This window comes from Tupaia chinensis, unplaced genomic scaffold (assembly GCF_000334495.1).
Source record: "Tupaia chinensis unplaced genomic scaffold, TupChi_1.0 Scaffold000609_1, whole genome shotgun sequence".
Classification (NCBI taxonomy): domain Eukaryota; kingdom Metazoa; phylum Chordata; class Mammalia; order Scandentia; family Tupaiidae; genus Tupaia; species Tupaia belangeri.
The window spans coordinates 949976-977542 of record NW_006160128.1 but is presented as its reverse complement, the minus strand read 5'-3'; the positions used below and the strand labels follow the sequence as shown (position 1 = coordinate 977542).

The following is a 27567-nucleotide window of genomic DNA, read 5'->3' as shown; positions in this document are numbered from 1 at the left end:
CCAGCAGTTGGCATAATGGCTATGTCGCTGGATTCCCATGTAGCCAACCATGGTTCAAGACCCGGACCCAGTGGCTTAAATTCATGCTGGGCGCATGTGCATATGTGCCCATCATCCCGAGAGGAGAATGGAGGAAAAGGGATTGTGGTGTGGCCATCCCCCCTGGGGGAGGTGATTTCTCGCTTTCTGTCTCTCTGTCTCTCTCTGTCTTTCTGGCAAGTGCACGTGCCCTATAGCAAAAACCTCTCAAAAAAAAAAAAAAGATCCTATTTACAGCTAAGGAGAGATTTTGTGATTCTTTCAATAAAGTAATAAGCCTGAAACTAGGAGGAAAGAAAGGGTGTGGTACATTCTCTGTAAGCAACCAATAGAAACAGCCCTTGGTCGGTACCCTCCACAATGAGGTGCCACAGTATCTGTTCCTTGAGGTCACTAAATGCCAAGGAGCAAGGATTTTTTTATGGAGATTCACAAGTGGCCAGAAATGGCTGGCAAGGATGCCTCACTTCTAACTGCTCGTGGCAGGATGAGATCTCCAAAGATATATATATCTTCTGCCCCCATATTGAGAGCCTCACATTTCCTGTCTCTTGATGTCACACCCAAAGACAGGTAATAAATTGGACCTGCAAAGAACTTAATATCAAACTATTCAACACAATGCAATAGCCTTCTGCACAGTGACCCTACCTCCATGGGGAGACTCCCGGATGTCCCAAATGAGAACCCGTCCATCATCTGAGGAACTAGCGAAAATGTTGTCATTCACTGGGCTCACTGACAAGCCGTATACTGCATCTTCATGAGCAAACACATCCAAGGTCTCACTGCTGAGAAACAGAGAGCAAGAGAGAGGCACACAGGTACACCCACACACATAAACGCGGTGCCGAGTTCCAGCCCTTGGGAACCTAGGGTACAGTTGTTCATGCCTAGCAGAAAGCCCACATAACTAAATCCATAGGATTTTATATGCCCTAGAAGGCAGCTATTCAACTTTTAGGAAAAAAAAAAAAAAAAAAACCTATTAAAGACACTTTTTATGATTTCATGATAATCATTGTACCTTAAAAGTGACTTGGCTGAGTTCTGTGTGTCTGTTTATTGCAGAATATATCTTCTGATGTACAGATTTGGGGGTTGAACTTGATTTCCCAAAAGCAAGGGAAAGGTTTAAAGCAATCATGTCTGATGCTAGCAGGGGTGGAAGAGGGATCACCTGGCCATCTAGCATGATGACTAACAGCACAACTCTGAGGCCAGACTGCCAAGTTGAGATCCTAGCATCACCTGACCTGAAACTGTCTGACATCTCTGTGTTTCTACTTCCTCATCATCATAAAATGACTGCGAGGGTTAAATTAATACATACAAAGCACTTAGTACCAGGCACACAGTGAGAAGTCAATAAATGTTAGCTACTAATAGCATTAAATATTATGCTTCGGGACCAGCAGTTAGCATATGGCTATGTTGCTGGAATCCCATGTAGTTGACCGCGGTTCACATCCTAGACCCGGTGGCTTAAAACTCACGCCGGGCGCATGTGCGTCACGTGCCCAAGATCCCAAGAAGAGAACGGAGGAGAAGGGATTGCGGCGTGGCCATCCCCCCTGGGGGGGTAATTTCTCGCTTTCTGTCTCTGTCTGTCTGGCAAGCACACGCACCCTATCGCAAAAAACTCTCCCCCCCCCAAAAAAAATTATGCTTCATTTTCTTTCAATCTCTGCCTTTAAACTTCTACCCAAAAACTATAATTTCATACCAACTTTTCAAGCCTTTTTCTTTTTTAAATCAAAACTTTATTTCAAAACTATCAAAGGAATCTTTTTAGACACGGACAGCTAGTTTAATGCTTCCTTCTAAAAACAAAAAGCTACTTTGGTCTAAAGCAATGTTTTGCCTCTCTTCATTAAAAAAAGAATCAGTCATCTTCACACACCAACAATTATTTACCTTTCAACATCATGGAGGATAACTTGCTCATCATTTCCTATGAAAGAAAAAAAGCAGACATTTGATAATACCTGCAAGTGGTCCCTGTCCACATTACAACTGAGTATTTTAAAGTTTTCAGAGGAGAAAAAAACTTGAATAAAGTCAACATTAGTACAAATTAGGAATGTTAACTGGAAAAAAAATAAGAAAGATAAGACATTTTCTGGACAATTCTTAAAAACATAATAGCAATAAGGTATAACATAAGAACAGCTCCCAAAACATATGATCCACTGGATGATGTAAAACACTTTGGCCATTATGGAAAAGACTCAATAGTTATGGGCAATCAATTTGTTCATTCAAGTTAGCATTTTTTTCCTTCTTCCCCAATCCCCAGCAAACCTTCATTAACTATTAGGCCTGGAATAAAATATCAAAACATTTCTATGCCTCAACTTTTCACCTGTAAAATAGAAATAATTATTGTACCTACTTCATAGGGTTATGTTAAGAATGTGTTGTAGAAGCATTCAGAATAAGGATAAACATTTAATAAGCCCCCAATAAATGTTTACTACTACTACTACTCTCATCATCTTTTACTACATTAAAACTTGATAATTATATGATTCTAAAGATCGGAAAGTTTTTATCCACAACTCTTTCCACTAGCATTTCTCCTCATTCCATCAAGAGATCTAAACATACTACATTCATGTTACATGTAGTCATAACTTAGAATATTTATATAGCCAAAAACTAAAAACATATATATAAGACAAAAAACAAACAAAAAAACCCAGTCTATATTGAAATAGGCACAACCAATAGTCACTTTAATAAAAAGCAAAAGTAGCAGTAAAGATGTGACTAGGTTGTCTAAATTCTATTGTGGGTGCACACCAGTGAAATCAATAAGCCCACACTAATGCTTGTATTTATAAGTACTGGGCATAGTATTAGGTGCTATGCATACAAGGAAGGTAAGATTCTGCCCAGTCCTGGAGAAATTCACAGTACAACTGAACAAACAACTATGTAGCAACAAGAGGGTGTCATGTTGTTCTGCTAGGTCTGGCTATGCTGCAACTACTTCCTTCATGAGCAGATTTAAAGTGTATGGAAGAAAACAACTAACTCAATACTCATAGCAACCACTTAGGGAAAATGGGAGGGCTTGGATAACAAGGTGGAAGAACAGCATGACAAAAGGCACGAGGACAGAATGGTACGTGTGGAGCACACTTCAGATGCTAAGGAGTCTAGGGGCAAGCATGTAGGGCATGGGGAAAGGAAATGAGGCAGACAGGGCAGTTGGGGTTTAGACTTCATTCTACAGGCACTGTAGGGTCAAAGATTCACATGTCTAAACTTTATTTTTTAGTTTTTAGAGGTTTTTGTCATAGGGTGCATGTGCTTATCAGAGAGAGACAGAGACAATAAGAGGGAAAGTGAGAAATCACTCCCTGGAGGAATGGTCATGCCACAATCACTTTTCTATTCTCCTCCTGGATCTTGGGCACAAAAGCCACCAGGTCTGGAACTTGAACCATGAGTCCAAAAACGTAACCACTATGCCATCTGCTGGCTTATAATCTTTATCTTTTGAAAGAACTTAAAAGGCAGGTCAAAGACTGGTAACAGAAATCAAGGAAGCCACTGTAATAATCCAGACCAAAGATGAGGACCTGAATCAGGGCAGGGGGTAGGGGTAGAAAAAGAGAAGAGAAGCTAAAGGATGAATATAAGAGGCTTTCAAAATAGATCTGACAGGACCTGGTGACTATAAATGCAAAGAAAAGCAAGTTTGCAATTACTTCAAGATCACTATTAGGAATGAACCATGTGAAACTGTCATTTTTTAAAGCTGAAAATGGTTAAATGTCAGCAGTTTTCTAAAGTTAAACCCAGTAGCTTATGTAATTGGGTGAATGGCAATAACAACTGAAAAAGGGAATCAAGCAACAAGAGATTTGTGTGCAGGGGAGGACTAACAATAGTGGTGCTGGACCCACTGCATTTAAATTATCTTTGAAACATAGGTGGAGATCTCCAGGAGGAAATAATCTGCTCAGAAGAGAGGTCAAGGCTAGAAATCTGCTGTCAGGGGTGTGGTTGATGGAAGCCATCACCAAGAGGTTGGCCTGAGCACCAGCCATGCCAATTGCACCCTATCATAATACTTTCAAACAGGAGCCAGCCATGGGTCATGACACCAATTCAAGATACCGACAGCATTAAAAAAAAAAAAAAAAAAAACCCACAGATTTTTAAAATATATCAGAGTATACCACATAAAGTAATGTTAGGTATTATTTTGAGTGAGTGAGTGAGTGTGTGTGTGTTTCTGTGCAGCAGACTGCAATATGAAAAGTTTTCCACCAAAAAGGCAGGCAAGCAGGCAGGCACTACCCTACAAACATGTCAATGAGATTCAGAAAGAAACACTGGAGTTTTATGAGCACTCCTTTCTCTAAAATCCCAACCACAGTGAATTTCCCAAAGTGGACTCTTCCTTCTCACCTCCAGAGAATACTTTAGTGTTTCCACTGTTGAAAGCCAGGCAAAAAATGTTCGAATGGTGCTCTCCTTTCAGCTGTATGGGCTTGACCCTGGAGTGGATGGCTTGTTCCATGTGCCATAGTAGAACCCGGCGGTCATCTCCTCCTTCAGAGGAAAGTAAGAATCTAGAGTTAAAACAGCTCATATTACAGGGCTAACACTTGGTCTTGCCAGCCTCCAATACAATCCTAACACTCTATCTCCCCAACTCCATAAGATTTTGATGAGGCACATAAGCACAGGACTCTTTACATTTAACCATCAGTAGACATATGACCTCCAGGCCACTGTCTGTCTCCCAAAAACTGAAACGTAAATAGATAAACAGAAATTGGGGTCAGCAGGTGGTATGGTGGCTAAAGTGCTGGACTCTCAAGTGGCCAACCATAGTTTAAGTCCCAGACCCAGTGGCTTGAAAATTACACAGGAACGTGTGTATGCATGCCCAAAAATCAATAAGAGAATGGAAGAGAAGGTGATTGTTTAATTTCCTTCTCTTGCTGGCAAGCACATGCACTCTATAGCAAAAAATCTTTTGGGGACTACAGGTGGTACAGTGGTTGGGGTGCTAGACTCACATCTGGCCGACCATAGTTCAAGTCTCAGACCTGGTGACTTGCATTCTCACTTTTTCTTCCTCTCTCTGGTCAAACTAAAATTGGGACCAGCAGTTAGCATAGTGGCTATGTCGCTGGACTCCCATGTAGTCGACCGCAGTTAGAGTCCCGGACCCGGTGTCTTAAATTCACATCGGGCGCATGTGCGTGCATGCCTAAGATCCCGAGAGGAATGGAGGAGAAGGGATTGCAGTGAAGCCAACCCCCCTAAGGGGTGATTTCTCACTTTCTGTCTCTGTCTGTCTTTCTGGCGAGCACACGCACCCTATAGCAAAAAAAACAAAAACAAACAAACAAACAAAAAAAAAAAACCACCCACTCAAAAAAAATTAAAATTGAATTAACTAATTAATAAATAATATAACAACAAATAAAATAACTATTTTTAAAATAGTTGTTTATTTTTAAAAGCCTTTTAAAGAGATAGGAAAAGGCTAACTTTTTAAATTTTTTTAGGTTTTTGGCATAGGGCACGTATGCTCGCTGGAGAGAGACAGAGAGAGGGAAAGTGAGAAATCACCCCACTCCACGAGGGGAGGGTCATGCCACCATCTCTTCTCCTTTGTTCTCCTCCTGGGATTTTGCATACACATGCACAAGTACCCAGCATAATTTTCAAGTCATCAGGTCTGGGACTTAAACTGTTACCAGTCATGTGGGAATCTAGTGCCTTAACCACCACACAACCTGCTGGCCTGTGGAAAAGAATAACTTTTAAGTATATATTTTTAAGTATAAAAATAATACTTGGGACAGCAGGTGGCATGGAATTTAAAGGTGGCTAGATCTCACATGGCTGACTATGCAGTTAAAAGTCCCAGACCCAGTGACTTGAAAAACATGTCAGGCATGTATGTGTACATGCCCCAAATCCTGAGAGAGTAGAGAAAAAGGGACTGCAACACAGCCATCTCACCTGGTGGGGGTGATGGGGGTGGGGGGTGATGTCTCATTTCCCCTGTCTCATTTTGGTGAGTTCATGCACCCAATAGCAAACTTAAAAACAAACAAAAACCTGTACAGATGACCTAAAATTACTCCTTTTAAGTATACGAATTCACATATACATAAGTTTTTTAAAAAGAAATGTATTGGAAAACAGTTGAATACTATAAACGTACTTTCCTTTTTTAAAAGAATTATTTTTAGTTAATTTTGTTTATTCATTTATTTTATTTTAATTTGACCAGAGAGACACAAAGAGAGAGAGAAAGTGAGAAAGCAAGCCACCAGGTCTGGGACTTGAACCGTGGTTAGCCACGTGGGAGTGTCCAGCACCTTAACCACCACGCCACCTGCTGGTCCCCATATTTTCCTTTTGATTTATTTAATAACACTTTTTCTCTAGCTTACTTTATTTCAAGAAAACATATAACATTAAAAATATGTGTTGGGACCAGCAGGTAGTGTGGTGGTTAAGGCACTGGACAGTCCCACATGGCTGACCACGGTTCAAGTCCATAGCCTGATAGTTAAGGGTGATAGATCCACCATGGCTGACTGATATTTGAATCCTGGCCCTAGCACCCCCATCTCTAATGGAGAATGGTCACATCATAATCCCTTCTCTTCTATTTCTCCCTCCTTTCAGGATTTTGGGCATGCATGCACATGCACCCTGCACATTTCTCAAACAGCTTAGTCTGGGGTTCAAACTGTGTAGTTTGCCATGTGGGCTACAACTTAAGTAACCACCAGGTCAGGCCACAAGCTGGCCCACCAACATAATATTGCAAAAGAACAAAGTTGGAGAATGAACACTACCTGATTTTAAAACTTACTCTATTCGTGACAACATGGATAAACCTGGAAGACACCATGTTAAGCCCAGCACAGACCGATAGTGCATAAATCTCTCTTATATGTGGAATTTAATTTTAAAGTTGAGCTCAAAGAAACAGAGTAGAATAAAGGTTACCAGAAACTGGGGGGACAGAAGGAGGGGAGACAGAAAGATTGGACAACACATGTACAATGTTACTTAGGAGAAATAAGTTCTGATGTTCTAATGCATGGTAGGGGATGAGAATGAACAATAACAATAATATAGTTCAAGAAAGCTAGAAAAGAGGAATGTGAACATTCTTACTACAAAGAACCAATACAGGTTTGAGGTGATAGATATACTTTGCCCTAATCCGTTTATCACATAATGATATAATGCATACATGTATCAAAACATCACACTGGGGACTGGCAGGTGGTGTGGTGGTTAAGGGCGCTGGTCTCCCACATGGCCAACCATGGTTTGAGTCTAGACCTGGTGACTTGCTCTCTTACCATCTCTCTCTCTCTGTTCCTCTCTGGTCAAATTAAAATAATAAATAAAGTTAAATAAAATAATTTTTTAAAATCACACTGTATTCCATAAATATGTACAATTACTATGTGTAAATTAAAACAATTTTTTAAACAGATTTTAAATACTATAAAGCTATAGTAATTGGGGCGGGCAGGTGGCATAGTGGTTGAGGGTGCTGGACTGCCACGTGGCCAACCACGGATTGAGTCCCAGACCTGGTGGCTTGGTTTCTTACTCCCCACACCTCTTTCTCTCTCTGTCCCTCTCTGGTCAAATTAAAATTAATTAATTAAATAAAATTTAAAAAATAATTATTTTATTTAAAAAAGCTACAGTAATCAAGACACTGCGATATTGGTGTTTAAAAAAAAAAAAAAAGATAATGGGAACCGGCAGTTAGCGTGATGGCTATGTCGCTGGACTCCCACGTGGTGGTCCGCAGTTCGCGTCCCGCCGGGCACGTGTGCGTGCCTGCCCAAGATCCCGAGAGGAGAATGAAGGAGAAGGGATTGTGGTGTGACCACCCTCCCCTGGGGGGTGATTTCTCGCTTTCTGTCTCTATGTCTCTCTCTGTCTGTCTGGCGAGCGCACGCGCCCTATAGTGAAAATCTCTCAAAAAAATAAAAATAAAAAAAGATAAATAGATCAATGGAACAGAATAGAGAGGCCAGAAATAGACCATATAAATATAGTTAACTCCTCTGCAGGCAACTAAGAATCCTTGCATGTCCGCCAATGTCTCAGGCTGAGTTTGAGAAAGCCTCTGAGGAGGTTAAAGACCTCAACACCAAGCCAGGACGCAGTGAGATGCTATTTACCTACAGTCCCTACAAGCAAGTAACTGTGGGTGACATTAACACAGAGTGACCAGGGATGCTGGACCTCAAAGGCAAGGCCAAGTGGGATGCCTGGAATGAGCTGAAAGGGACTCCCAAGGAAGATGCCATGAAAGCTCACGTGGACAAAGTAGAAGAGCTCAAGAAAAAACACAGAATATGAGAGACTGGATTTGGTTGCCAGCCACATATTGAACCTAAACTGATTTATAATGCCTTGTTTTTTTTAATACTGTGGATGATGTGAAAATAACCAGCTAAGCCCTTTCCTCAGGGCTGTTCAGGTTCTGGGTCTCACAGACTAGGGGCTAAGACAATCACTGGTTTTCCCTGAGTAGTTTTTACCAGAGATCAATGAAAATTACATTTATTACTTAAACAAACAAACACACAAATAAAGTCCACTGATCTTTGACAGAGAAGAAAAGGCAATGCGATGAGGCAAAATGGTCCTTGGAACAAATGGTGCTGGGAAAAATGGACCTCCACCTGCAAAGAAATGGATCTAGACACAGACCTTACTTACATACTTTGTAAAAAATTAACTCACAATGGATCATGGACATATGTATAAAATATGAAACTAGGAGAGAATTCAGGAAAAAACTTAAATGACCTCAGGTATGGCAGTGACTTTTTTTGTCTCTCCTTTTTAAAATTTTTATAGAGGGCACATGTGCTCACCAGAGAGAGATGGGGAGGGGAGAGATGGGAATGAGAAAGCACCCCCATGGAGGACGACCATGCTGCAATTCCTCTTTCCCATGTGTCCTTTTGTGATTTGGGGCATGCACACGCACGCACACACCAGTGTGGTTTTTCAAGCCACTGGGTCTGGGACTTTAACCATGTGAGCCACATGGCATCCAGTCACCTTACATATCATGCCACCAGCTGGTCTGGTGTGACTTTTTACATACAATGTCAAAGGCATAATCCATGAAAAAATAATTGATGAGCTGAACATCACTAAAATTAAAAACTGGCAGGTCCCATGGTTCAGCAATAATGAGTTGCTCAAGAAAAGCCTAAGTCCACACAGCAACAGTGGTTCAAATCCTTGGCCCAGTCAGCCTGAAACACATTGAGCATGTACACAAGTGCCCAAGGTGTGACAGGCTGGAAGACTGGTGGTAGAAAGAAATCATGGTATGTTATGGCCAGACACTGTGGATGTATATTATGATTTTCTATGCAAAAATGTGTCATGACTTTTCAGATGACCCAATATAATGATAGATATGTATCATTATACATTTTTCCACATCAGTATAATATCAAACATCAAAAGTGAGCCCTAATGTAAACTATAATCTGGATCAGTATGGCATGTCAACGTCGGTTCTTCAATTGTAACAGACGTACCACTTTGGTGGAAGACGTTGACGATGAGTAAGGTTATGTATGTGTGGGCGTAGGCTATGTACCTTTCTCTTAATTTAACTGAGAACCTAAAACTATTCTTAAGAAAAGTCTTAAAAGTATAGGACCAGCAGTTGAGGTAATGGCTATGTCGCTGGACTCTCATGTAGTCGATCACAGTTCAAGTCCCGGACCCGGTGGCTTAAACTCATGCCAGGTGCATGTGCATGCGTCAAGATCCCAAGAGGAGAATGGAGGAAAATGGATTGCAGCATGGCCATCCTACCTGGGGGGTGATTTCTCGCTTTCTGTCTCTGTCTTTCTGGTGAGCACATGCACCCTATAGCAAAAACCTCTCAAAAAAAAAAAAAAAAAGAAAGAAAGAAAGAAAGAAAGAAAGAAATTTTAAAAATACGACAAAATATAATAGATTCGAAGTAAATTTACTGTCAGCATTTTGTCAAATCTGATTGATTCTTACTTTTCTTTATGTTTAAATACTTCCTGACATAATGAAGTATTGTTATATCTCTTAAGAATACTGATTATAGACACTGTGGTAATGTCATAAAGAAAGGTGGTGGTTAAGGTGATTAATCTGGTGGTGTGGTGATTCAGGCGCTGGATTCTCATGTGGCTGACCATGGTGCAAGTCCAGACAAGCCAGCTTAAAAATCACTCCAGGCATGGGACCAGCAGTTAGCGTAATGGCTATGTCGCTGGACTCCCACGTAGTCGACCACAGTTTGAGTCCTGGACCCGGGGGATTAAACTCATGCCGAGCGTGTGTGCATGCGTGCCCAACATCCCGAGAGGAGAATGGAGGAGAAGGGATTGTGGCATGGCCATACCCCTAGGGGGTGATTTCTCGCTTTCTGTCTGTTTCTCTCTGTCTGGCGAGTGCATGCACCCTATAGCAAAAACCTCTCCAAAAAAAAAAAAGAAAAATCACTCCAGGCATGAGTACATGTGTCCCCCAAATCACAAGAAGAGAATGGAGAAGGGACTGTGACATGGCCATCCCCCAAGGGGGTGATTTCTCACTTTCCCTCTCTCTGGGGAGTGCCTGAGCCCTATGGCAAAAAAAAAAAAAAAAAAAGAAAAAGAAAAGAAAAAAACCTTTAAAAAAAAAGGAAAAAGTTTTTATCAGTTAGAGATGAATACTAAAGTGTGGGAAATGGCTTATGTCTGGAATTTCCTTTTATGGGGGGAGGGAAAGGTAAGGGGATAGGTAATTCATCAGATGTGGACAATGGTATTAGATGGTTTACACTATAATATTCTACTTTTGCTAACATATTCCTTTAATAAATTCTGCCTTTGTTTCTTTTTATTTCAAAGAAATGTTCATGGTAAAAAAGAAGAAAATATGACTTTGCAGGATTGGCTGAGATACTCATAGCAAAAAATGGTAATAACTGAGAGCACCTTTCTCTCTCTCTCTCTCTTTATATATGTACACACATGCGCACGTGCGTGCACTTATAATAAATTTAGGAGAAGAGTGTAAGTGGGAGGGAGAGAGAGAGAAATAGAGATTTTTGTCAGGGTCACACCTGTTCCAATCCTCTTGCTTTAATCTCCCAGTTAACTGTGACCATAAGCACCACTGTACCTAGCCTGTTTTAGGTTGGGTTAGGAAGCAAACCCAGATTTCCCATGTGGCCTGAGCCACCACATAGTTGCACTTCCCGCTTGCCTTGCGCTGCAGTGGCTAAGCCTAAGGGCACCTCTATATTTACTCGCTAAGCCCTATGCCAGGCAGCACAATCTCTCTTGAATTAGAGCAGATTAAGGAAACAATTTCGATTGAAAACAGAGTACATTTTTGTACTTAAAGTCATAACCATCCTCAACCTAAGATCTTATCCCATTCACTGGAGACATTTACAGAACAATTCAATTTTGTCAGGTACTTAGTAATCTGAAATGCAAGACTACGGACCAGCAGATGACATAAGGGTAATGCTGCTGGACTCCCATGTAGTCAGTCGACAGCAGTTCGAGTCCTGAATCTGGCAGCTTAAAGCTCACTCTGGGCAGATGTGTGTACCTGCCTCAAATCCCAAGAGAATGGAGGAGAAGGGACTGAAGTATGGCCATCCCCACAGGGGAGTGATTTCTCGCTTTTTGACACTCTGGTGAGAGCACGTGCCCTATAGTAAAAATCTCTCTCTTGGGTTGGCAGGTAGCGCAGTGGTTAAGGGCACTGGACTCCCACATAGTCAACTACAGTTTGAGTCCTGGACCTGGTGGCTTGCTTTCTCATTTTCCTTTTCTCTCTCTCTCTCTTTTTTTTTCTCTCTCTGTCCCTCTCTGGTCAAATTAAAATAAATCAATAAAGTTAAGTAAAATATTCTTTTAAAAAAAAATCTCTCTCTCTGGGACCAGCAGTTAGCGTAATGGCTATGCCGCTGGACTCCCATGTAGTCGACCGCAGTTCGCGTCCCAGACCCAGTGGCTTAAAACTCACGCCGGGCGTGTGTGCGTGCATGCCCAAGATCCCAAGAGGAGAATGGAGGAGAAGGGATTGCAGTGTGGTCATGCCCCCTGGGGGATGATTTCTCGCTTTCTGTCTCTCTGTCTCTGTCTGGCGAGCGCATGCACCCTATGGCAAAAACCTCTCCAAAAAAAAAAAAAAATCTCTCTCTCTTAGGGACTGATTTCTCACTTTCTATCTCTCTGTCTGTCTGGTGAGCGCACACACCCTATAGTAAAAACCTCTCCAAAAAAATAATAATAAAATTAATAAAATTAAATAAATAACTCTTTAAAAAATTGTGTAAAGTCAACACTTTTCAACCAGGTGTTGGCAAAGAAAATCTCAGTGGGTACAAATTAGAACAAAATCTGAAACTGCTGGGCTGCTTTTAAGCCAGCAGAGGGAGCAGAACAACTGTGCCCCAGCCTCTGACCCCACAAAGCAAAGGAAGGCTAGGAAAGCAAGGGTTCTATCAGCTCAGAACCTGAAAGAGACTGTCTAGCTCTCCCATCTCTGAATCACCTAGTCGATTCAAGAGGGCAGAGATGTTTTATAGTTAACTCCACAGACAGAAAATGAGTGGCCTGTGAAGTGGAGAATATACTAGTTGAAGGTAGTTTTGTAGCTGGGTGGTTATGGGGGTCAGCCTCAAGAGGGAGCCCAGCCTAGTCTTCCCAAGGCAGAGCACAGAGGTCTCTCAGATGAGACCTTTCAGCACAGCACGAGGGTCAAAGATTGCTTAGCTTCACCTCATCAGGAGAACATAGCTACCCTGATACTGGCTATATTGAGTTGATTTCATCCCGCACTAAAATGTAGGAGCAGCTATAAAAAGAACTGTGGCAGCAGCTTTACAGTTATAGAACACCTTTTCCATTTAAAGCATACTCTTTCCTGGAGCAAGCAGATGGCATAGCAGTTACGTCACTGGACTCCCACATGGCTGACTGTAGTTCGAGTCCCAGACCTGGTGGCTTGAAAATCACACTGGGTGCATGTGCATGCATGCCCAAGATCCAGGGAGGAGAATGGATTGTGGCTTGGCCATTGCCCTTAGGGGGTTATTTCTCACTTTCCTTCTCACTCCCTCTGCCTGTCTCTCTCTCTCTCCCTCTCTGGTGAGCACATGCATCCTAAAGCAAAAACCTCTTAAAAAGAAAAGAAAGTATTCTTTCCCAAAGGGTACTGAGCTATAAGCAGAAAACATGCAGGCTCTTATACTACACTATAACAAATGTAATTACTTAACATTTTTCTTAGTTGATAGCCCAGGAAAGCTTAAGCACAGAAGATAAGGATTTGCATTGGGTTTCCTCAGAAAGTAAGCCAAGCACAGGACAAGATGAGAGAGCACTCAAACGCTGGAGCAGATGCCCCTGCAACAACTCTGCTTGAAGAACAAACGATAAGTAAGAATTTAAACGCCATCAAGAAGTCTAGTTAAAATTACTGTTCAATTAAATAAACCAGACTTAGAAGGGCAAATACTGTATGATTCCATTTATATGAAGTACCCAGAGTAGTCAAATTCAGAGACAGGAAGTAGAATGGTGGTTGCCAAGGGCCAGAGACAAGGGAGAATGGGGAGTTGCTGAATGAGTAGACTTTCAGTTTTGCAAAATGAAAAAAATCTAGAAATAGAGGGTGGTGATGGTTCACAACAGTGTGAATGTACTTAATACCACTGAACTTGAAAAGCTGAAATGGTGGGTCGGCTCTGCAGTTATGTACTACAGACTGGGAGATCAAGCTCACGTGGCCAACCAAGGTTTGCGCTCCGGCACTGGTGGCTTGAAAAACACTCCAAGTGCATGCGTGTACATTTTTTAAATCCTGATGGATAAGCAGAGGAAAAAGGATTGCAGCATGACCATCCTTCATGGTTTTTTTTTTCCCCCTTCCTGGGAGAGCATGCACTTTTAAAGAAAAAAAAAAAAAAAAAAAAAAAAGTGAAAATGGCAAAGTTTATGTTACACATATTTTACCATAATAAAAAAAAAAAAGCAAAAGTTTTTTTATTCATCTATTTGAAAAGCATGAGGTGGTTTTGTCTGTACTGATATGTATGAAACAATTTCTTTTTTTTTTTTTTTGGAGAGGTTTTTTGCTATAGGCGTGTGCGCTCGCCAGACAGACAAAGACAGAGAGACAGAAAGTGAGAAATCACCCCCCACCCCCGGGGGGATGGCCACGCCGCAATCCCTTCTCCTCCATTCTCCTCTCGGGTTCTTGGGCACGCACACACACGCGCCCGGCATGAGTCTAAGCCACTGGGTCCGGGACGCAAACCGCGGTCAACTACATGGGAGTCCGGCGACATAGCCATTACACTAACTGCTGGTCCCAGCCTGGCGTTCTTCTAAGCCTACGTATTCCTTCTTTTCAGTCAGTGGACTCTGTAAAGCCAACCTCCTGTGTGTCGGCCACACCCCTCTCCCAAGTGCCAAGCAGTGGCAGCATAATGCAGAGGCAGTCTGTGTGCCACACAGCTTGGCTATATCACTGAATGACGAACAAACTTCTTCTGATATTTTTTTTCAGAGTTGAAACTCACTGACTCCTGTGTAAACCTTCATCCATACACCCATCTTATTTGATCCAAGTTTATAAGGTAAGGATAATATAGACCATTTTTCTAGATGAAGATCAGAGAGATAAAATGACTTGTTAATTCAAGGACTTGGGCCTCAAGCCTAAAACCAAGTTATATCCATTCTACCAACAGGCAGAGTCCAAACAATACCTATAATTCCAAATGAGGATGTTTGGCAGATTTATAAAGGGAAGAAAAGCATGTTTACGCCCATTTTATTTCCTAAGAATGCCTAGTAATTTGTGGCTTTAAAAAAATAGATATTTTGGGGGCCAACAGGTAGTGTGGTGGTTGGGATGCTGAACTCCCACATGGGCAACCAAGGTTCAGGTCCCAGACCTGGCAGCTTACTTTCTCACTTTCCCTCTCTGGTCAAGTTTAAAAGTAATAATAATAAATGAATAAAATCAAATAAATTGTTTATATATATGTGCATGTGTGTGTGTGTTTTGGGGACCAGCAGATGGCATAACAGTTGCATCACAGGACTCCCATGTAGTCGACCACAGTTAGATTCCCAGACCCAGGGGCTTAAAACTCATGCCAGGTGCAGGTGCACACATGCCCAAAATCCCAAGAGAAGAATGGAAGAGAAGGGACTGCAGCATGGCCATCTCCCTGGAGGGTGATTTTGCGCTTTCTGTCTCTGTTTCTGTCTCTCTGGCTAGCACACATGCCCTATAGCAAAAATCTCTATAAAAAAAAAAAGTGTATACACACACACATATATGTAATTATACATGTAGGAGTCATCAGCTGGTGCAGTGGCTAAGGCATTGGACTCTCACATGAGTAAACTGGTTCAAGTCCTGGCAGCCTGAAACTCATGCTGGGTGCATGTGCATACGTGCCCAAAATCCCAAGAAGAGAATGAAGGAGAAGGGATTCTGGCATGGGCAAATTCCCTGGGGAGTGACTTCTCACTTTCTGTCTCTCTCTCTCCAGCAAGCACATGCGCCCTATAGCAAAAATCCCTCACAAAGTTATTTTAACCATATTTAAGTGTAGTTTTAGCTATAATCACATTTCCACACTGTGGTGTAACCATCACTACCATCCACCTCCAGAACATTTTCATCCTCCTAAACTGAAATTCTATACTCATTAAATAATACGTCTTGAGACCAGAAGATGGCATAACAATTATGTAGCTGGACTCCTAGGTAGTCGATCATGGTTTGCATCTTGGGACCAATGGCTTGAAAGTCACATGAGGTGCATGTGTGTGCATGTTCAAAATCTCAAGAGGAGACTGAAGGAGAAGAGATTACAGTGTGGCCATCCCCCCTGGGGGGAGTGATTTCTTGCTTTCTGTCTCTGGCGAGCACATACACCCTACAGCAAAAGTCCCTCTCAATCAATCAATCAATCAATAAAAATAATAATACCTCTCCATGCCACTAACAACCACCGTTCTTCCAGAACACCATTTCTACATCTCTGTATATGACTACTCTAGGTACCTCATTTAAGAAGAATTATATTTGTCTTTTTGTGACTGGCTTATTCATTGTTTTTTTTTGACTGGCTTATTCATTTAACACAATGTCTTTCAAGGTTTATCCATGTAGCATGTGTCAGGATTTCATCCTTTTTTAAGGCTCAATGATATTCCACTGTAGGTATAGATGACTTTTTTTTTTTTGGTCCATTCATCCACTAATGGACACTTCTGTTGCTTCTATTAGTTGTTGTGAATAATACTGACATGAACACCAGTGTACACATACATATCTGTTCAAATCCCTGCTTTGAATACTCTTCAGCATATACCCAGAATTGAAAATGCTAGATCATATGGATTGCACATTTAATTTTTGAGAAACTGCCATCCTATTGTCCACAGTGGCTTGTCATTTTTACATTCTCACCAGAAATACATAAGAGTTCCGATTTTTCAGGCTGGCAAGTGGCATGGCGATTAAGGGCGCTGGACTCCCACATGGCTGACTATGGTTTGAGTCTTGGACCTGGCAGCTTGCTTTGGCACTTTCCCTCTGTCTCTCACTCACTCAGGTGTGCACACACATGTACCCCGTGTGTTTCTCAAGCCATGGGGTCCAGGACTCCAACCATATGGTCGACCAGGTGAAATCCAGCTCCCTTAACCACCAGGCCATAGAGCTGGAAATTCTTACCACTTTTGTGTTCACCATTCCACACAAACAAAAAGAGTTTCCTTCGGTTTGTCCCCAGTGGTGTGGCATTACACCACCTAAATAATTTAACGTCATATAAAGGTTTGGGAGATTTTATATGCATTCTCTCCTCAAAACACTTACCAAAACATTAAGAGCATTTCTCTTTATTCGTCCATGCCTGCCACTTTATAATGAGACGTATTTCAGAGGTGGATGTAATGTGGACAGCATAACACAGCATTCAAAGCCACAGATTTAGGATATGTGTACAAGGCTCAAATTTGAAAGTTGCCAACACTTACTAGCTGTATGCCTTTAGATAGGTTACTTAACTTTTCTAAATTACAGACCTCCCATTTCTAAAACTGAGAAAATAACTCTATCTATTGGGTCTTTGGAAAAGTCATGACTCATTTTACATAGAAAATGAGTCATGACAACCTGGTATTTCACAGTATTAATGTTAGGAATAATTAGATAGATCTGTGTAAAAGACTTGGCTTGTTGCCTGACACATATGGACCTGCAGATGGCATAATGGTTACATAGCCGGACTCCCACGTAGTCAACCGCTGATCGAGTCCTGGACCCAGTTGCTTAAAACTCATGCCAGACACATGTGTGCACATGCCCAAAATCTTTTTTTTTTTTGGGGGGGGTAGAGGTTTTTACTATAGGGCATGTGCGCTCGCCAGAAACAGAAAGCAAGAAATGACCCCCCAGGGGTATGGTCACACCACAATCCCTTCTCTCCAGATCTTGGGCACACATGCACACGTGCCCGGCATGAGTTTAAACCACCAGGTCCAAGACTTGAACTGCAGTTGACTACATGGGAGTCTAATGACATAGCCATTACGCCAACTGTTGGTCCTGAGTGCCCAAAATCCTAGGAGGAGACTGGAGGAAAAGGGACTGTAGCACGGCCATCCCCCCTGGGGAGGTGACTTCTCACTTTCTTTCGGTCTGTCTCTGTCTCTTGCACACATCCTATAGGAAAAAAATCTCTTTTTTTTTTTTTTTTAAAAAAAGAGCTAGATAAATGTTGTCTAATTATTGTGCTCTTTGAAGTTGAGCAATAGCTAACATTAGCTAAATGTACTGTGGACCAGCGACTGTCCTAAGGGTTTTTACAGGTAATAGTTCTTCTAACCCTTTTTTTTTAAGAATTATTTATTTAATTATATTTGACTACTCTAGGTACCTCATTTAAGAAGAATTATATTTGTCTTTTTGTGACTGGCTTATTCATTGTTTTTTTTTGACTGGCTTATTCATTTAACACAATGTCTTTCAAGGTTTATCCATGTAGCATGTGTCAGGATTTCATCCTTTTTTAAGGCTCAATGATATTCCACTGTAGGTATAGATGACTTTTTTTTTTTTGGTCCATTCATCCACTAATGGACACTTCTGTTGCTTCTATTAGTTGTTGTGAATAATACTGACATGAACACCAGTGTACACATACATATCTGTTCAAATCCCTGCTTTGAATACTCTTCAGCATATACCCAGAATTGAAAATGCTAGATCATATGGATTGCACATTTAATTTTTGAGAAACTGCCATCCTATTGTCCACAGTGGCTTGTCATTTTTACATTCTCACCAGAAATACATAAGAGTTCCGATTTTTCAGGCTGGCAAGTGGCATGGCGATTAAGGGCGCTGGACTCCCACATGGCTGACTATGGTTTGAGTCTTGGACCTGGCAGCTTGCTTTGGCACTTTCCCTCTGTCTCTCACTCACTCAGGTGTGCACACACATGTACCCCGTGTGTTTCTCAAGCCATGGGGTCCAGGACTCCAACCATATGGTCGACCAGGTGAAATCCAGCTCCCTTAACCACCAGGCCATAGAGCTGGAAATTCTTACCACTTTTGTGTTCACCATTCCACACAAACAAAAAGAGTTTCCTTCGGTTTGTCCCCAGTGGTGTGGCATTACACCACCTAAATAATTTAACGTCATATAAAGGTTTGGGAGATTTTATATGCATTCTCTCCTCAAAACACTTACCAAAACATTAAGAGCATTTCTCTTTATTCGTCCATGCCTGCCACTTTATAATGAGACGTATTTCAGAGGTGGATGTAATGTGGACAGCATAACACAGCATTCAAAGCCACAGATTTAGGATATGTGTACAAGGCTCAAATTTGAAAGTTGCCAACACTTACTAGCTGTATGCCTTTAGATAGGTTACTTAACTTTTCTAAATTACAGACCTCCCATTTCTAAAACTGAGAAAATAACTCTATCTATTGGGTCTTTGGAAAAGTCATGACTCATTTTACATAGAAAATGAGTCATGACAACCTGGTATTTCACAGTATTAATGTTAGGAATAATTAGATAGATCTGTGTAAAAGACTTGGCTTGTTGCCTGACACATATGGACCTGCAGATGGCATAATGGTTACATAGCCGGACTCCCACGTAGTCAACCGCTGATCGAGTCCTGGACCCAGTTGCTTAAAACTCATGCCAGACACATGTGTGCACATGCCCAAAATCTTTTTTTTTTTGGGGGGGGGTAGAGGTTTTTACTATAGGGCATGTGCGCTCGCCAGAAACAGAAAGCAAGAAATGACCCCCCAGGGGTATGGTCACACCACAATCCCTTCTCTCCAGATCTTGGGCACACATGCACACGTGCCCGGCATGAGTTTAAACCACCAGGTCCAAGACTTGAACTGCAGTTGACTACATGGGAGTCTAATGACATAGCCATTACGCCAACTGTTGGTCCTGAGTGCCCAAAATCCTAGGAGGAGACTGGAGGAAAAGGGACTGTAGCACGGCCATCCCCCCTGGGGAGGTGACTTCTCACTTTCTTTCGGTCTGTCTCTGTCTCTCCAGCAAGTGCACACATCCTATAGCAAAAAAATCTCTTTTTTTTTTTTTTTAAAAAAAGAGCTAGATAAATGTTGTCTAATTATTGTGCTCTTTGAAGTTGAGCAATAGCTAACATTAGCTAAATGTACTGTGGACCAGCGACTGTCCTAAGGGTTTTTACAGGTAATAGTTCTTCTAACCCTTTTTTTTTAAGAATTATTTATTTAATTATATTTATTCATTCATTTATTTTAATTTGACCAGAGAGAGTGAGAGACAAAGTGAGAAAGCAAGCCACCAGGTTTAGGACTCGAACCGTGGTTGGCCGCATGGGAGTGTCCAGCACCTTAGCCACCATGCCACCTGCTGGTCCCCTCTTCTAACCTTTTTAACAACTCTATGAAGTAAGTATTATTGTTATCCTTCTTATCCAGATAAAACAACAGGAAAGCCACCTGAAGCTACTAAGGATCAGTATTCAGGGTCATCCCGCTCTAGAGACAGTTCCTACCAGATGCAATCCACTCTCTCCAACACAACAGGGACCAGGAGCTAAGTAAATGAGTGAAACCTGCCACCAGATTTAATGGTGGACTGGACACAAAGCCGTTCTTAAACGCAAATCACTATTTTGTTCCAGCTAGTTGTTGCCATAGAGGAAAGCAGGCTCAAGGTTGCCAGAATTTCTGATTTTCAAAAGAAGCCAACAACCTGATTTTTGCAGGCTAAATGAGGGCTCGGTGTAGGCTGCATTTGGCCCACGATTAAGTTAAGGTTGGGTGATTTTTCCCAAGGTCACAAAACTGCTGTCCAAATGGCACTTCCTAAATCGAGGGTGGGAGGTCGGGATCAAATGGCAAGTGCAGGCAAGTCTGGAGAGATAAGGAGACAGTGTCATACCAATCTTGCTCTTCACCACTCAAGTAGCCACAGAGGGATAACATCTAAAGGGATTAACCATGTCTTTACTCATCCACTCAAAGGGAGTCCACTTATCTATCTATTAACTCATTTTTCCATATCTCCAATTAGGTAAGTAGGGCTAAAATATTATCCCCATTTAAGGATGTCAAAAATGAGGCCCTGACTTGCCTTGGCTCCTAGTTTGGAGTACTTTACATTAAATACGAATTATGTATTAAAGTAGAAGCAACACCCTAGGTGAACAACTAGAGCCCCATGAAATAAAATGATTACTCAAAAATCCAATGATTAGTAGCAGTGGAGTTTAACAAAGCTAGGGTCTTTAAATTCTAATTTAGTCCACCAGTCTCTAGATAATGTCTCCAGTTCCTAAGCAGAAACAGAGAAAGAATCCACAAATAACCACTATGTCTCTCTTCATGTATTGGAGTCACAGAATAGAATTGGAAGGCACCTAAGAAAGAGATCATATTCTTCTACATCCCCCTTTGCCGTGAGGAAACTGAGGCCCACCTGTCTAAGAGCACACCACCAGTTAGAGGTAGAGTGGAATTCAAATCCAAAATGTGTGACTCCAAAGCCCTTGCTTTTCCTAAAGGTGGTAAACACAGGCCACGGGATGATTTTAGGTAGTGGAGAAATGATTTCAATAATTATGTACTTTAAGGTCTACTAGCAAAAACCAAACCAAACCAAACCAAAGCCAAAATCAAAACGCCCTAGCACACAAAATCCTTGACTTCAATATTAACCTTCCTTTTGAATGTTGTTTTAAAGGAAATCAACTTGGGAAAAAAAATATTAATAGCACAAGTGATACCCATTAAATATGACAAATGTCAAAAAGGTGGAACTCAAACTTTTTAAATTGGGATAATAGGTTATCAGGACACATTAGTACTTCCTCAAGAAAAGGCATCTAAATCTGAGGTTGAGGTTTATACATGTCCAAGCACACAAGGTAACTAGGGAATAATCACCGAAGGCATTAAAAGAATGTGACTATTTTAACAAAGAAAGTTGCAAGCTAATCAGTTATACTGTAATCAGCCTTTTTTAAAAAAAAAAAAAAAGACTACAAAGTGGTCAAAACTTAAGGTATAAGTATTCAGCCTCACAAGTAATCAAGACCACAATAACGTTTTTAGGAGTTCTTTTTTTTTTTTTTTCTTTTTTTGGAGAGGTTTTTGCTATAGGGTGCGTGTGCTCGCCAGACAGAGGCAGAGAGACAGAAAGTGAGAAATCACCCCCCTAGGGCGGATGGCCACGCCGCAATCCCTTCTCCTCCATTCTCCTCTCCAGATCTTGGGTACGCATGCACACACGCCCGGCGTGAGTTTAAGCCACTAGGTCCGGGACGCGAACTGTGGTCGACTATGTAGGAGTCTAGCAACATAGTCATTACGCTAACTGCTGGCCCCAAGAGTTATTTTTTTAACTTTATTTATTTTCTTATTTTAATTTGAACAGAGAGGGACAGATTGAGAGAGAGAGAGAAAGTGAGAAAGCAAGCCACTAGGTCCAGGACTCGAACTGTGGTTGGCAATGTGGGAGACCAGTGCCCTAAATCACCACGCCACCTGCCAGCCCCCACAATAACTTCTTAAATTATATTATTGTTTGCATACTGACTGACTTGGTAAAGATAAAAAAATAATGCCCAACAACAGCCATGATCCAGTCTCATAAGAAACGTATTTACCACAGTAAATAAGTTTAATAGTAAGTTGGTCTAATCATCTTGGAGGGTAATATCAAATATATTTGTAGGATATGTCAAATGTATTTTAAAAATATAAAAACTATTTATACCCACTGTCCCAGAATTCCATTTCTAAAGATTTTATTCTAATGGGAAAAAATATTTTCACAAAGACTTATCTACAAAGATTGTTACAAAAGCAAAAAATAGAAGAAACAGAAAGAATTGGTAAAATCCTGATGAAGACATTTGCTAGGCTTAGATGCTGTAGTAACGTCATGTTTTACAACAGTTGCTCTCAATGCATTTTCCATGATTCTCAGAAGGTCTGCAAAGTCGAACTATTTCCCAGTAACAAACACGACAGCTATTTGCCTTTTTCGCTGTTAACATTGTACTGCTAGTGCAAAACAATGGTGAGTAAAACCACCGGTGTCTCAGCACCAACTAAGGCAGTGAAAGCCAACTGTTCTACTCATCTGTGTATGAACCGCCACCAACTCACAGAAAAACACAAATGTCACCACCACTTAGGAATGCCCTTGATGAAGCAGTAGAAACAATTATTTTCAAATTTCAACCTGCGTGCACATCTTAATGCTCTGCATGACAAAATGGGGAGTACATATAAAGCATTTCTACTGCATACTGAAGACAGATGATTTTGTCAAAATTGCTTTTCTTTTAAAGGATGAATAATATTTCATTGTTATGTTTATACTTCTTTCCTTTTCTTTTCTTTACAGGTTTTTGCTACAGGACACATTTGCTCATTGGAGAGAGACAGAGAGAGGGAAAGTGAAAAATCAGCCCCCCTCCTGGGAGAGTGGAGGAGATGGCCACGCCACAATCTCTTTTCCTACTTCTCCTCTCAGGATATTGTGCACACACACACAAAGCCCAGTGTATTTCAAGTTGCCATGTTCAGGACTCGAATCGTAGATTTAGCTAAGTGCGATCCAGTTACTTAACCACCATGCACCTGTTGGCCCAAGGTCTTCAACGACTTTTAATGGTGTAAAGAAGTTCAGAAACTAAAAAAAACAAAAAAAATGAGAGCTATTGGTTTAGAACAGTGATTTTCAACTTGGGTAATTTTGCCCTTTGGGATGTGTTTGACACCTAGAGACATTTCTGGTTGTCTGGGGCGATGCTTCTGGCATATACCAGGTAGAGGCCAGGGAGATTGTGCAACATCCTATAATGCACAGGACATCCCCCATAACAAATATTTATCCAGTCCACGATAATAATGTTTACACTAAAAAATCCTGCTTTAGGAGAATATTCAATGATGTGGAAAAAAAATTATAAGTTGAAAAGCCAACAGAAAAGATTGCTTAATTCTGATCTTAATTTTAAAAAATATATATATATATACAATAAGTTTTCAACAAGTACATGGAAAATCCATAGGATGAAAAGAACTATACATAGATATCAGTTTTTTCTGGCAACAAAATAAACTTGTACAATTTCAATTTCCCCACAAACCTTTTCTTAAAGTCCCCTCCTTGACAAGCATACCAAAAAAGGCTAGTCTATGTTCCAAATATTAATAGTGGTCATCCAGAGTGAGTGAAATTACTTTTTTTTTCTTTATCTCTTTATTTTCCAAATTTTCATAACTTTTAGAAATTACAAATGGATGGAAGGCCTGTCTTATAAATGTCATATTTTTTTTCTTGTTCTTAGCCTTTTTAAAAAAATTTTTTATATACATTCAACCACATTATTTAACTTAGAAATATTCTGATGACTTGTATGATTCAACAGGCAATTCTCAACAGTACAGCGAGGACTTAGTGACATGTCAAAGAACAAAAGCTCCTCAACTATAGCTAAGAAGACAGTAAAAACAGGTTATCAGGACAGCCCGCAGCCTGGTGGTTAAGGCAGCTTGACTCCATGGCTGACTATGTGGTTCAAGTTCAGGACTCCACAGCATGAGAACACAATGAGTGTGTGTGCAAGTGTGCCCAAAATCCGGGAAGAGAGATGGAAGAGGGACTGAAGCATTACCAAGCCCCATGAAAAGTGCTTTTTTTTTGGGGGGGGGGGAGAGGTTTTTGCTATAGGGTGCCTATACTCGACAGAAAAACAGAAAGCAAAAAATCACCCCCCAGGGGGGATGGCCATGACGCAATCCCTTCTCCTCCATTCTCCTCTCAGGGACATTGGGCACGCATGCACACACGCCTGGCCAGAGTTTAAGCAACTGGGTCCAGGACTCGAACCACGGTCAACTACGCAAGAGTCCAGCAACATAGCCATTATGCCAACTGCTGGTCCTGGAAAGTGCTTTCTTTTTTTTTTTTTTTGGAGACGTTTTATTTCTTTGCTATAGGGCGTGTACGCTCGCCAGACAGACAGAGAGAGACAGAGAGATAGAAAGCGAGAAATCACCCCCCTAGGGGGGATGGCCACACCGCAATCACTTATCCTCCATTCTCTTCTAGGGATCTTGGACATGCACGCACATGCGTCCTGCATGAGTTTTAATCCACCGGATCCGGGACACGAACCACGGTCGACTACATGGGAGTCCAGCGACATAGCCATTACGCTAACTGCTGGTCCCAAAAGTGCTTTTTTTTTTAAGAGATTTTTCCTATAGGGCATGTGTCTCGTCAGAGAGACAGAAAGTGAGAAATCACTCCCTAGGAGGGATGATCACACTGCAATCCCTTCTCCTCCATTCTCCTCTAAGGAATTTGAGCACGCATGCACACATGCCTAGCATGAGTTTTAAGCCACCAGGTCTAGAACTCAAACTGTGGTCAACTACATGGGAGTCCAGCATGTAACCATTAAGCCATCTGCTTGTCCCAGGAAGTACTTTCTTGCTTTTCCTCTCTCCAGCAAGCATATGCACCATCTGGCAATTAAAAAATAATAATTAACAATAACAGAGGGCCACCAGGTGGCATGGTGGATAAGGGCACTGGATTCCCACATGGCCAACAGCAGTTCGAGTACTGGATCTGGCATCTTGCTCACTTTCCCTTTCTCTCTCTCTCTCTGGTCGAATAAAATAATAATAATAATAACAACACATGGAAATAAATAAATATCTTCTAAAAATAACAATAACAAGTAAAAAAGGTTCTCACAGGAGTAAAGATTTACAGGGAAGTATTAAGCTAGTGGGTGGCACATTGTACAGTATTCCTAGTATCTCCAGTCTAAGTTCTTCTGCCATAGGAAACTAACCTGGACAACATGCCATCCTGACTGTATTCTATTACATTTACTCTTCATCCATTCTGAGCAGTTTCAGATTTTTAAACTTTTGTATAGAAAAACCTTGCCTGCCTGAACTTTTGTAAAATTCTTTGTAAAAGCAAAATTAACAGCATAATAAACCTTTTCTCTTCTTAGGCAATTCTTTTTTTAATCATTTGTTTAATTTTATTTATTCATTCATTTATTTTAATTTGACCAGAGAAAGAGAGAGAGAGAAAGTGAGAAAGCAAGCCACCAGGTCCAGGACTCAAACCATGGTCAACCATGTGGGAATGTCCAGCGCCTTAACCACCAAGCCACCTGCTGGTCCCATCTCTTCTTAGGCAATTCTAAAAAGACTGAATCAGTGTAGGCCCCAGGGATTTCTTAGTCCTTCTAGAAAGGCATACAACACCCATCCGGCACCCACCCACCAGCAGGTATAAACAGAGATGTCATCTCTGAGAGTAACTCAAGGGCTAGTGGTCAGACACCCAAATTTCTGTCGTTTCTTACAAGCATGTCTAAGGCAAAGCACATGTTTAAGCTATCTATAAGCAAGGAGTAAAAGGGTATTCATACTAAACCATCAACATGGTCAAGATACCCATTTTAAAAAAAGAAAGAAACATGGGCCAGCAGGTAGTGGGGAGATTAAGGTGCTGGATCTCACAGACCTGAACCTGGTAAACCATGCCAGGCAGGCACTTGTGCATGCAAGCCCAAGAGGGGAATGGAGGAGAAAGGACTGGTGTGATCATCCCTCCTTAGGGATAATTTCTCTTTTTCTTTCTCTGTCTGTCTGTCTGTCTCTCTCTCTGGTGAGCACATATGCCCTACAGGAAAAAGAGAAAGAGAGAGAGAGAGAAAAAAAAAAAAGAAAACATAAATCCTCAGAGGTTCTAGTTAGTCACCTAGCCCTAAGTAGTAATACAAAAGCCACAATTAGAATTCAGACACAAGACTGGAATGGAAATTCAGAATGAGAGAAGTTGTGTAACAAGATTTTGACAGGCATTTAAATTTGTAAAAAAATTCCTCTTCCTGGGGCCAGCAGGTGGTGCGGTGGTTAAGGTGCTGAGCTCTCACATGTCTGACCATGGTTCAAGTCCCAGATTTGGCAGCTTGCTTTCTCACTTTATTTTTTTGGAGAGGTTTTTGCTAGAGGGCATGTGCGCTCACCAGAAAGACAGAGAGAGACAGAGAGACAGAAAGCAAGAAATCACCCCCCTAGGGGGGATGGCCATGCCACAATCCCTTCTCCTCTGTTCTCCTCTCGGGATCTTGGGGACACACGTACATGCGCCCAGCATGAGTTTAAGCCATTGGGTCCAGGACTTGAACCACGGTCGACTACATGAGTCCAGTGACATAGCCATTAAGCCATCTGCTATTCCTACTTTCTCACTTTTCCTCTCTCTCACTGTGTCCCTCTCTGGTGAAAGGAAGAAAGGAAGAAAGGAAGAAAGGAAGGAAAGGAAGAAAGGAGAGAGAGAGAGAGAGAGAGGAGAAGAGAAGAGAAGAGAAGAGAAGAGAGGAGAGGAGAGGAGAGGAGAGGAGAGGAGAGAGGGGAGAGGGGAGGGGAGGGGAGGGGAGGAGGAAGGAAGGAAAAGCAAAAATAAAAGTTAAATAATTCTAATAAATAAATAAATAAATAAAAGAGTCCTCTTCATGAGTAACATTCTTGGAAGAAAACAAAGACTTTCCAAAGTAAGGAAGTATACCTCAATGGGCTAAGAATTAAAACTCGAGACTTGGCCAGATGGGCAGTCTCCCTCCACCCTGGAGGATAATACTAAGACACCATCAATTTAGTCAAAACAACCATATTCAGGAACAATGAAACTATAGGTAGAATATACTGGCAAAATAAGCCACTTAAAGAGTTTAACTCTTAAGCAAGTCTTTTATAAGTGCAGAACCTCATCCCTGGGGGGGATGGCCACACCGCAATCCCTTCTCCTCCATTCTCCTCTTGGAATCTTGACCACACACACACACACACACACACACACACACACACACACACAAACACACG

General features: G+C 41.4%; 1 protein-coding gene, 1 long non-coding RNA gene and 1 pseudogene across 3 annotated transcripts in view; 2 read left to right on the top strand and 1 right to left on the bottom strand.

The window, feature by feature from the left end:
- The window catches only part of DCAF5 (DDB1 and CUL4 associated factor 5), a 125491-nt gene that overhangs the window by 82623 nt on the left and 15301 nt on the right, over positions 1–27567 (bottom strand). For both annotated transcript variants that reach the window (XM_006158759.3, XM_014591699.2), the window contains exons 2-4: positions 4465–4608; positions 1957–1993; positions 691–830 (exon numbers count right to left, since the gene is read on the bottom strand). In XM_006158759.3, coding sequence (XP_006158821.1) covers positions 691–830; positions 1957–1993; positions 4465–4608 — 321 coding nt within the window. The remainder of the gene's footprint in view (positions 1–690; positions 831–1956; positions 1994–4464; positions 4609–27567) is intronic.
- On the top strand, positions 8158–8421 carry LOC102476128 (acyl-CoA-binding protein pseudogene; annotated as a pseudogene).
- Positions 12593–27567, top strand: part of LOC102493728 (uncharacterized) — a 17006-nt gene continuing 2031 nt past the window's right edge. The window contains exons 1-3 of the long non-coding RNA XR_336020.2: positions 12593–12715; positions 13363–13511; positions 14644–14713. This is a non-coding gene — a long non-coding RNA (uncharacterized LOC102493728). The remainder of the gene's footprint in view (positions 12716–13362; positions 13512–14643; positions 14714–27567) is intronic.